The sequence below is a fragment of the Drosophila rhopaloa genome, unplaced genomic scaffold (genome assembly GCF_018152115.1).
Source record: "Drosophila rhopaloa isolate 14029-0021.01 unplaced genomic scaffold, ASM1815211v1 contig_163, whole genome shotgun sequence".
Lineage (NCBI taxonomy): Eukaryota > Metazoa > Arthropoda > Insecta > Diptera > Drosophilidae > Drosophila > Drosophila rhopaloa.
In genome coordinates this window covers 1,107,567-1,119,634 of record NW_025335043.1, presented here as the reverse complement: position 1 = coordinate 1,119,634, position 12,068 = coordinate 1,107,567, and the positions used below count along the sequence as shown (strand labels likewise).

General features: G+C 39.7%; 1 protein-coding gene across 2 annotated transcripts; it reads right to left on the bottom strand.

The window, feature by feature from the left end:
• Positions 1–2,448: 2,448 nt before the first annotated feature.
• LOC108046284 lies at positions 2,449–11,480 on the bottom strand. 2 transcript variants are annotated; one of them, XM_017125889.2, is made up of 3 exons: positions 11,118–11,480; positions 3,942–4,202; positions 2,449–3,502 (listed from the first exon to the last, which is right to left on the bottom strand). In XM_017125889.2, exons 1-3 carry the CDS (start codon positions 11,208–11,210, stop codon positions 2,717–2,719), a joined length of 1,140 nt encoding a protein of 379 aa, XP_016981378.1. In that variant the 5' UTR covers positions 11,211–11,480; the 3' UTR covers positions 2,449–2,716. The 2 variants fall into 2 exon arrangements, with proteins under 2 accessions (XP_016981378.1, XP_016981379.1); XM_017125890.2 differs by having other exon boundaries at positions 2,449–3,499.
• Positions 11,481–12,068: the final 588 nt, after the last annotated feature.

Genomic DNA, 12,068 nt, shown 5'->3' with positions numbered 1-12,068 from the left:
GATTTTATTTTAAGTCATATTATTCGATTTTATGTATTTAATTTTTAATAAACTTCTATTGATTTTGTGATGTCAGAAGAACAAAAATTAATAATCACATTCGTTTTTTAAGTGGCAAATTTACCATTATAATTTTATAAATCGACCACTTTCTAATTTTCATTTAATTAATTTACCATTCGCATGACCCTTTGTTTGTGTTTACTTTTTCCCAAGGGACCATTTTGGCTGCCTTCTCTGGAATTATTGCAACCATTTCGTAATTAGTGAGGCATACACAAATGAAAATGAAATTTACAGAACGACACTCTCGGTTTTGTTGCCTTTTCAGCTGTCAGAATTGAAAAGCTAAACAAACTGTTGCAAAAATTATGCAAACAGTTCAAGTGAAAGGGGATAAAAAGTCAGCACACAGTGTAGATGAAAGCACTTCATTAGCGAGAATGTGGAATGTTTATTTCCATATATGCCTGGACACACACTTCCGGCTCCTGTTTGAATTTCAATTTGAATTCCATTACGTCCAATTCTGGAGAACCGAAAGGAGTAGCAGGCCCAAAAGGATGAGGGTGAACAAAATTTGGAAGGATTCCTCTACAGAGTTTATATGAACAGCCATCGTATTCTGATTATCAGAAACTATAATCTGATGTGAGCCATTGTAAACATACTGCCAGTCTAGGGCCCTCGGGTTGCATTGTTCATTAGGAACATTATCATTCTCCTTCATTAATTCAGTTGTTAATATCATTTCCATTTCTGTTTGCTCTGGTAATTTCGAAGACAATTTCATTGAAATTTTTCAATTTTGCGGTCGGACTGATTGGCAGGCAATTAATGATTGGGTGACTTCGATATAAATCGGAAAGCACTGGCGTCAATTAAATAAATAAATAAACAACTAAAAGAAACCATGCCCGCGCTCACTTAATTTATTGTCATAATTAATACATTTCCCATTTTCAGTTATTGTATTCATTTCGATTCGCTTATTAATGATGTAACGTTATTAATGCTGTCAGCGTTTCCATTTATTTGTAATCTGTTTGCCAATGTTTTTTCCAGGGCTCGTTATTGTTAATGGCCTTTTGTTTCATGGCCTCTGGGGTTCAGCTTTTGTCCTGCTGCTGTCAGTGCGAATATTTGTAGTATATTTAAATATTTTATGCACTTGCCTGCCAATGGTTTGCATCTGTGAATTATGACCTTTATTTGGCGAAAGCAAATAATATCCAATATCAATCATGTACCATAAAAAGCCCGATTTACACACTGGCAGTTTAGCGAAATTACTGACATTGGCGAATATTGAAAATGTTGTTAAAACGCTTTTATTAGCCTAAGATAATTGTGCTTAATATCAGATAATCGTATCCTGCGAGTTTATTCCAGTTTTGCTGTCTGCTTTTAGGATGGATCATATTTTGGAGATGCTTTAAAAATCATAGCATACCTATATGCGCTAGAAGTTTCGTATAATGTATAATGTATGTAACGAAAATGTAACAATGCCATGTATATTACATGTGCAAGTCGAGCTGTAAATCAATCGACAATATATCTATGCTTTGCGATTTACTATCGATCTTCAGTCGACTGATATCGAAAGTTATATTGACTATATTTAAGAACATGTTGAAAAACAACAGACAAATACTTTATTCCTTTTACTGGTCGGTTGTTTCTCTGGCAGTGTTAAGATATATACGTCCGATCTGGCCTGTTGTGACTCATGTACTAAGTACAATTAGAAGTCACTTGGGAAGGTTTTATTTAGATACCTTTAAAACTAAGAGACTGGAAAGATGGTCATGGCAAGGTCGACTTGGCTAATAGTTCGGTTTAAGAAAATCGATCGATAACGCTTTTATCGACACAATTACACAATTTCAATACAATATAGCCTTTTAATTTAAAAGTAACAGGAATAATAAGTGTTTATGAGAACTTTTTTAATTAATGATATATAAAAACTTAGTTGTGAATGTTGTCTTTGCCATATGCTAAAAGCATTTTTTTTATAAGTCGATGTAATCATCTTTTATTTTACTTTGATATAACTAGGTTACTATCAATCTATTTTCTGAGTGAATAGATAAAATGGAAAATGAAAATCTGGTAATCATCGAGAAAGGTGTCATGAGTTATTCAGTTGCGTGCAGTGTCATCACTTTATAATACAGAATAGAGCCCCCCACTGAATGTTGTAACTAATGTAGCAGCTGTAATTATTCATGCCACCAAAAGGTTGCCAGCAACATGTTGCCGGGTGAATTGCGTCGAGGGCTCCATGAGCCGCACTTGAAAAATTAATGAGAGCCACTCGAATCGCTAATCACATGTAAGTGAAGCGTTCTCTGGCCAACCCTCCAGGAGGATTCCTGGGGGTCGGGGGTCGACAGGAAACGCATTGATTGCCGGGGCGTGGACACATTAGACTCTCGAGGGTTGCGTTTTCGCTGAATGCCATTGTTCGATTTTTATTCATATTTCACTTTCACAATAGAAAACTTAGCCTACGTCGGATACAAAATATTTCAATTAGTTGGTAAACCTTAACTAAATTCGAGGGTTGCTCAGCCCGCAAGTCCGTAAACTATATCACATGTACTTATGCATAGAACAAAACAAATTCCTAATTACTTTCACCTATCGTTCCCTTTGCAGTTCGATATTATTATGCCCGCCCCTTGATACCCCGCTTATTAATTATTTCCTATATCTCGATGCTTTTGGCCTGCAGACTCTTGAGGATGCCGAGTAGCTGCAGGGATTCCAGGGGTTCGAAGTCATCTGCATAGCGCACTGATGGGGGTTTCACCACATGACGCTCCCTGGGCAAATCCAGTGTCAATGGCAGTTGTTCGGCCATCACGGAATGGTGCGTGATGAGGGCTTTCAGGCTGGTAAACTGCTTCTTGGCTCCTTTCAGGCGGTACATCTGATTCCGGGTGGACTGCACAGCATAGGTCTTGACTTTGTTGCTCCTTTCGAGTCGCAGGACCAGTTCGAAATGTCGCGGAGTGCTGCGGCGCAGGAGAAAGCTTCCAGGTGTGGCCGGCTGCAGGTATTCCAAAGCGGCCTTTGCCGTAATCCTGGGCTGATACCAAGGACACGCCAGCAGCTCCGGCTCTTCGTCATCATCATCATCAGAATTTTGGTTGGCACTGATGTATCTGGTGAACAGAGGGGCGGCTCTGCGGCGTTTGCTCAAGGAATTGGGGGAGCTCTCAGCCAACAGTTGACAGCAATCGGATATCCCAGCGTCGGAGTCCTCCTTTGTATCCTCCTCCTCCTCCTCCTCTTCAGGATTGGAGTCACTGCTCGGCTGACTGCTCTGCCAGCAGTTGAGGGAAAGTAAGGACTTTTGGGGCGAGCGTTTGGGCGTGGTTGGGTTGCTACTGGTGGTGCTACTTCCAGTGGAGCTGCAGCTGCAGTCCGCATCGCGTTCCTCCTCCTCTTCCTCCGCGTCGGCGTGGTACGAGGAGTCGAGAAGGTCCTGCTAAAGAGAGAGGAGAAAAACCAATTAAATTACCATTCAAAAGAAAGGGTTCTTAAAGTCATGGTACCACTTATGAAAACTTATTTAGGGCCAACCACAATATTTTACCTAAGATAGTCACACATCAAAATACTAATTTACATAGATTCTTGATTGTTAATTGTAGACTACTTTTTAATCTGATATTTCAAGATATAAAATTTGAATATTTACTTTTGAGATAGGTAGTTATTAAGTTCCTCTCAGAAGCAATTAATTTGGTATAAGTTTTTTTAAAGATGTTTTCTTTTAAAACAAATATTATTAATATTGATTAAGTTAAAGCGTTTGTAGTGAATGCTTTTTACATATTTACACTAGTTTGTAAAAGGTTGGACCAAAAATGTTTGTTTTCTTAAATGTTTTCCGAACCATTATTAATGTCATATGATATACACACCTCATCATAGTCGCTTGTGGGTTCTTCGTTCAAGGTCTGTTCCTTTTGCGAGGGTTGTGCGAAGAGTTTGCGCTGCAGGAAATTCTTCATGCTGTCGTAGACCTTGTGCGTGCGACTCTGGATCGGTTCTTGTTTATCCATATCTCCGGCAACTGGAAATTCCAGCTTGTCGCTCCATTGTTGGCACTTCTCGAAGGACGCGTCCTTATTGTACTGGCCATAGATGTCCGAGTAGCCTGGACATTTGATGGCATTACGTAGCTGTTGGACGGAGAACAAACAAGGTGGTTTTTTTTGTTAGTTTTGGTCAGGAAAATTTGTAGAAAGTGTCTGGATTGTCCCTATAAATCTTATTTGCCTCGGGGTTTCCCATTTCACTCGAACAGCGCTCTTATGCAACAGCCACGCAGATAACACACACTGCCATCCCATTATCCTGGCTTTGTTCTGCTTTCGCCTTTGTTGGGCCAATCCCATTCTCAGTCCCATTCCCTTATAAAAACCCGAGGACTGCTTCTGCTAATGCTTTTGGGTCACTGCTGCTGTGATATCCTTGTAATGCGCTTGCTCTACTTGTTCATTGTTGTACAATTTGCCAGTCCGTTGTTTTCCCTGCTCGTATTTGCTTTTCATTTCGCTTATAAAATATTCATATGCAGCTCCTGTCGAGGGTTGCTAGTGGGTTTTTTTCAACACCTACTTTCGCCCTAACAATATTTAAATAATTCGCACTTTAAGGTGGTTATATTTAACACTTTTGTCGCTGTTTGTAAATGAGTTCGAGGGGGGAAGTATTTGCTTTGCACTAAGTATTTTTTTAAGGCATTAAACTGCTTTATATAATGACAAAATGATATAACCTAATATTATTATGTGTTTGCCTAAGTGTTTTCTATTTATCGTAAGGTAAAGTAAGGCGTTCTAGATCAAAGTTATATATTTCCTTAAATATTTAGTTTTTAAAATTATGAAGAAGAAGTGATGTCGAATGTCTGGATCTACAATATGGAAAACGTTAACAACCGAAATTGCTCGGCGATGGAGGTAGTTTATAATGTTCACTGGTTTGAACTAACGAATATAGATTGGGAATCAACCTCCTGCTTCGATTTCTCGAAAACTTCCCGGTAATTCTAACTGCTGCAGTGCTATCCCTTATGCACATACACCCCTCGGTATTGTGCATTGTGATCCATGAATTCGTGGCACCCTTCAGCACGCACACACACTCGAAGGAAAAATGGCAAAATAATGAGCAATCGATTGAAAAGGAGTACAGGACACAAAGGAACTCTGGCGACCAGGTAGAGCTCGAAGTGGGATTACGAAATTGAATTCGATTGCGAGTGGAAGGGGTCTTCATAACTCAACACGTTCAATAAATTAGAGGTTTGGGAACACAAACAAAGGAAGTGCAGACGCAGAACTTCCGTTGCAGGCCATCCCATTGATTTGCATTTCCAATTGAAAATCTTGTTTGTCTGTGAACAAACATGGAGCGGGCCGAAAATTGTTGCTACATCTTGGCCGGTTGGCCATTAATTCGTGGCCAACGAGCCATGGCCAAAAGAGTTTTCTTTGATGTGGCCACGCAGCGCATAAATCTGTTGAAAGTTTCGGCGGGGGAAAAGCGGCGTGAAATGCCTCAAAAGTGTACCTTTTATCGGCTTAAATCAAACACAATGGGCCAACAAGCGTTTAATGACTACGATTCTTGCCAGCTACATGAGTTTTAATTTATGCTAGGCCAGGCCAAGCCAGGCAAAAGAAAAGGAACAGTAATTTCAATGATAATAGAGCCCGAAGAGAGCTGGCCCCGAAATAAAATCCAGCACACAGTAGTGACCCAAAGGTGTTGGCGTGTTGGCCCTGTTCTTTTGATGGCGGGTCTGCTAATGCAATAATCATAGGTCCGTCCATCCCCAGCTCCATTTGGTTTATATTCCGATCCTGCCCTGCGGAAAGGTTGAGCTCTAATTGATGATGAAACAGCGCCTCGGGCCGGCTTTCCATTCTTGGCCAGCTCTTTGTTTGCCCTGCGAGGTGTTAGCATATTTTCGTAATCAAAATGTGTTACAATAAAAACTCAGGTAAATGAATCGAGGCACCTTCGACAGCTGACAGACAAGAAGGTAGGTAGACCAGCCAGACCCTTTTGGCCTTCTCCCTCTTGGCCTTATAAAAACAGTTGTTAAATTCTCATTTATTGTGCATTTAGAGGGGGGTACAGAAATTAGTTGAAGTGCCCGGAGTGAGTCGATGAATTTATTGAAATGTTTCCTTTGTGCGCCACTTGAGGTCCCACCGACATATGCCTGAATTTTTGAGTTAGCTCTGGAAAATCAAGCAGCTGCTGAAGGGTCTTGAAAAACAAAACCACCCTACACTCATGCAACCCACAACTTTCCACCTTCGGAAGTGGTTACTGGTGAACTGGTGGCTTTTAAATTGCAACCGCAATAACGCTAACCGGCTACTTATCCGCTCACAAATTGGGCAATTGCCAAAGCAGCTGTGCTGCCAAAACAATACTCCTCCCATTTTACCACCCCCTAAATACTGCCGTGCCACCCACTCGCAATTCAGTTCTAGCAATATCAAATGAATTTTTGAAAATTCCTTAAGACATTTTCCTATCGAAATTAGTAATATTTCATTTGGCTTCGGGCCATTAGTCGGGCATTTCTGAATATTTTGTAGTCATCTTGCTTTTAGTTCCAGCTAATTTGACAGTTTTATGCCACACCAAAAGAAACTCAAAGTGATCCCAGCACGGACACACGTGTCGGGGCTTTCAAAATGTCAGAGATACATGGACTTGCGAGTAGTTTATGACATTTTGTTAAAACACGTCCCGCACACATTTCTCCTCCCGCTCCCATTGAAAAAATACGGTTTTTCAGTGAGTTTTTCTTTTAGTTGGTTAAACGAGTTCGTTTTTGGGGCTCGTAAAATGATTTTCTCACTAATTTAGTTTTATATGCCAGGAAAAATGTTTATAGTTTCAGGTTTTTGGTATACTTTGTAAATTTTTTATTACAATTAGCTTTGCCTCTGGCTGGAAAATCCTTTGTTTAGACACATATGGCGTGTGGCATTGGCTTTTTTATGGCCTCCCTTTGTTTTTTTTTTGTGGCATTTTTATAGGTGTAAAAAATTGGGTCATATAAAATTATTGAAATGTGAAACGAATTGAGTTGTTTCTTTTCAACCGTGTGTTTTATGCGTGTTTAAAAAACCATTTTGATGGGTTTATTAAATGCAAATGAAAATTGTTGAAATTTTAATTGCATTCTATGGGCATATCTCTTTGGGGTTTCTTCTGCTGTGCGTGGGTTGTTCAAGAGATGAATCTCAAGTTTTGTTCTTTTTTGAAGAGCAGGCAACGAACTCTTGGAATTTATCACTTTGAGAGCTGGTGAACAATTTAATTAGAGACTCTGACAACTTTTTCTACAACTCCAGTACGTCGGCTTGTGTGAGGAAAGTCTAGTAACTGGGCTTGCACATAGTTTTCCCCGAGACTAGTCGTCTAATGCACACAAATCCTTGGTTGGAAGCCATATGAAACTCAAACACGGACAACGGTCTGGTGATAACGATGATGTTGGCTAGGTTCTCGGCTCCCGGTTGATGGCCAGACTAAGCCAAAACCAAAAACTATTTGTAGCCAGAAGAGGCAAAGGGGTAGGGGGCAAAAAAAAGAGATATAGAGGGTTGGGCCGTTCGGATCCCGTTGCTGAAAGCTTTTTTGCATATTTGCATTACATTTTCATGGCGTGGCATGTGGCGAACAAAACGAAGAGGGGCGCAAAATTTATATTGAGTCGAGCGTAAAAATAACAATGCAGACAGTTGATGGTCGAGGCGGCAGACGGCATGAAAATAAGTGAAATTGTTGTTTACTCAAAGCGACGGGGCCATTCGGCAGTTGGGCAAAATATGGAGCATAAATTACAATGCATGCAAGTCGCCTGCTTGCAGTCGTCGGCTATTTAATTATGCTCATCAATTGTGCAGGCTGCAGATTGCAGTTTCCCCAATAAATCTTGGGCTTAGTGAACGAGGCGTCTGCTTGGAAATTCCTAATTAAATGCACTTAAAAGCGGTGCAATTAATTTTCTATCCTTAGAGTTTCCTCTCCAGGGGCCCCCAAAAATCAAAGAGTCTGCATGTAAATACATTTGTAGAACACGAACTCCAAATAAACATTAATCACTGGCCTTGAAAGGGAGCCAGAGTTCCTAGGGAAAAGTGCATTAAAATGCCTTAGAATTTAAATGCCTCAGCTCATTGCTGCTAATCGTCGCCAGCAGTTGATTTAATTTTAGCTGCATCTCATCGAGAATTATGAGGCCCATCACGGGATCTCTGCAGTCGAAGAAATCCACTTAGGCAGGGCGTTGAAGGCACCAGAGCATGGCATCATAAGCCACACGAGGAGGAAAATGCTTTCAGCCTGATTTCCCTAGCACAAATCGCTCGAATCCATTGTCTGTTCAACAAAGTTTATGCGGAAACGGTTGTTTTGTTTTTTTTTTCCTCGTACATCATAATTTGAGCTGGGAAAAATTTAGATTTTATTTTGAATGTCCGAGGAGGTTTAGATATTATTAAACATTTCTTATTTGTTAATTACAAATTTAAGTAGGTGTGCCAATATATTATATTTCTAACAATTTAATACAACTATGACTATGCTGGCTAATTTATAAATAGTTATAAACACATCATTAATCCAAAAGATTTGATGGTCATTACAGTTTGTCATTTTAATTAATCAACTGTCTCCCTATTATTAAATTTATGATGGATGATTGTTTGTTTCTAATTTAAATATTTCCTACATTTTTGGAGTTTAATTTAATTTAATTGTTAATGGAGATGGGTCATATTACTGCTCAAATAAATTCTTATAGTTCAAGGGGAATATCAAATGAGTTGGAAAAAGTTTTTTCTTTGATTAATTAAAAATGTGCCTGCCTAATGAAATGTAATCAAATACTCATCCCAGCTATAATCTCATGTTCATAAACACTTCGACAGAATAAACCCCATATAAGCGAAGATTGCTTTAATAAGACCGCTGGAAACTCGAGTTTATCTTTTCCGTCTTAATTGTCTTCGATTTTAATCTAGCAATATGGTTGCAGTTCCCTCCTTCTCATAAGCGATTCCCTACCAACCAGACAGCATATGGTCATTTCAGACAGACCGAAGACCAACAGTTGTGTGACAATTTTATTAGTTCTGGTCTCTCGATGTATGTATGTGCCGCAGAACTGCAGTTCGTGACGATTCCGTTTTGTAACATTGACCCGTGATAGGCGAGATGCCTTTTATCTGTTGCGAACCGGCTAATTGAAATCGTTTGTCAGCACACCCAGTTGGCTTTGTAAACAGACTGTGTCTGGTAATAGATTTTGATAACGGAAGCGGTGGGGCTTTCGGGGAGGAGGTGTCGAGCGATTTATACACGGACATCTAAGGGATATAAGAGGGCGCATTCTTGCACTTTTCAGTTTGAAGAAGTCTTTTGTAGGACTCGAGTCTTCTTGGTAAAACAACTCCCGTTGCGGCCACACCCAGACTTCCCATTTCAAAGGACAATCCTTTTGGGAGCCAAAACAACCAACACCTACACCAAAAGCAGAAAAACCGAATAAAAGGAAAGAAAGACAGATTTTCATAGATCAAAACAAAAAGAGTCCGAGAGACGAGCCATGAGATACAGAAGGCGATGGGTGTCAATTCCAGTGAAAAATGACTGGATGAAAAATGCAGAGGTCGGCATAAAAGGAGGAGGCAAAACGCAAACTGTCATTCAGTTTAAAATTACAAACTTTTCTCTGTTCGTCGTGGTTCTTTTAAACAAATATTTTGATAAATGCTGCTCAGATGTCGGAGCATTGTTATGGCTGTATCTGCATCTGTGTATCTCTGTGCAGCATCTCCGCATCCCAAGTCAAATAAGGAGATTAGTAAAGTAAAGTAGCTGTGGACTTAAGGAAAGTTGACTTTGCATTCAGGTAGCACGGCCAGGTAGTTTGTCTTAATTAAGCTATCGCGCCTATCGCCTTTCGGGCATCGCGGCTAGACGATAAAGCCTAGTTAGCGCTTATCGCCAATCAAAAACAAATAACATATGCGCTTTGTTTGCATATAGAAATGCGTTTTCTCAAATCAATCATTATCTTTATACGGGGCCGAACATATGTTCCGATTTCAATTCCCGACTCGGGCTTCGTTTGTTTGCTCTACTTATCGCCAGAAATCAGGCTGCATTTACAATTTGATTTATTTGAATTCAGATTTACGCTCGGCTTAGGTCGCTTACTATCGCCCTTTCTGTTTGCATATATACTTTGATTTAGTTTTTATGCAAATCATATTTATTTGGCCCTATGTGATTTAGTGTTCCACTGATTTACGTCGACAGTCGAGTTTATTATGCTGCACTGTCGTTGTTTTTGTTGTCTCTGGCTTTGTGTGGCGGTTGTGTTGTTTCTGGTATCTGTGACACTAAATCATTTTAATTGTTGTCGTTCGTGTTTTGAATTTGGCTATGTCCCCCTTTCCCGCTCCCTCAGCTGGTCGACATAGTGGGGAGTTCACTGTAGATAGTGCTAAGTGTGCGTGGGTTGTCTACAGAGATATTTCGATGGTGTGTGGGGAGTGTGAAATGTGCTTAGCCTGTTAGATTCTACAGAACCCTAAACTGCTTGAGTCATCATGGGCATGGATATTTACGAAGACGGATTGGGGCTTGGGAGATAATAATATCTATTGAATGCCTGATCTAAAGGTTATTTATTCTATTTTAAGGATCATTTTAATCTACATATGTATATCAGATGTAAGTTCAGTTGGAAAATAAACTACTATCTGAATCATAAATAAATATCTAATTTTTTAACTTTTATTTAATACTCTTTTGTTATAATTAAAATAACAGTCCAACGGTTTCAGAATAGATCAAAACGCTTCAGTCTTTAGATAGTCCTTAGACCGTCTTTGGAGCAAATATGGTATAAATCCTTGAACAATTTGTCATATTACGACTCTTTTAAGCTTTAACCCAAAATCTCAACTCAAATTCTATACTATTTTATATATCATAAGTTTTTTTAAAGGCTACTTTGAAGAATCTTGAAAACTTGTGTAAAAGAAACTTACCATCTTGTTCTTGTGCTGAGTATCCTTTTTGCTGATGTTTTTGTTGATGCTATCCGTGGCGCCAAAGCGATTGTATTGGAACAGGCGACCCATTTTCGTCAGTTTGGGGAATAATTCTTCCGGATTGTTTACACTTTGCTCTTTAAACACAAACACAATATGCTAAAGTCGTAATTTTCAGAACTTAATGTGCCCTTCAAGTGTTCAATAAGTTAGCGCGTAAAAGGAATTCGAGTCGAAGTCGAAGTCCGGCGATTGTTGGGTTTCGGATTTGGGTTCGATTAGAGGTCGGAATTCGGTTTTCGAGTCCCGGGAGCGATACGAGCGATCAGTTCGAAGTGCGCAGAGAAAATGAAATCCACGGGGCGACTGCATCGAGAAATACAACGGAAAATGAGCACGAGACGCAGAGCGCTGAGAAGGAAGAAGAAGCGGTGAGGTGAAGTGTGCTGGGCGGGGGTGAGTCAAAGAGAGAGAGCGAGAGCGGGAGAAAGGGAGGAAGGCCGCTGAGATACAAATACAAATTTCATGACAGGCAAGCCGGCGTTGTTCATGCATTTTACCGCTAGTTCATTCTATGCCTCTCTCGTTCTGTAAGTGTGTGTGTGTGTGAGTTGGTTTTTCTTCATTTGCTGTGCTCAAAACACACACACACACGCGAACTGTGGAACACTCAAAACAGCAACAGCGCAAATAGAAGTAGGAACCGGAAAATGAGATAGTCGACTCTGAGATACCCGTTAATTTGTTGCCTATCTTAAGGCGTAATACTCTCACATAGGTCTTTATTAAGAAAATTATATAATTAAAGAACAATTTTTACATAGCTTATTTTATTTGTAAACCTAAATGATTAATAGAACCGGAAGGGATTGGCCAACAATAAATAACAGAGCTATAAAAAAATTGAATAAAAGGGGAATTCATACTTTACTTGATTTCCATGTCTTT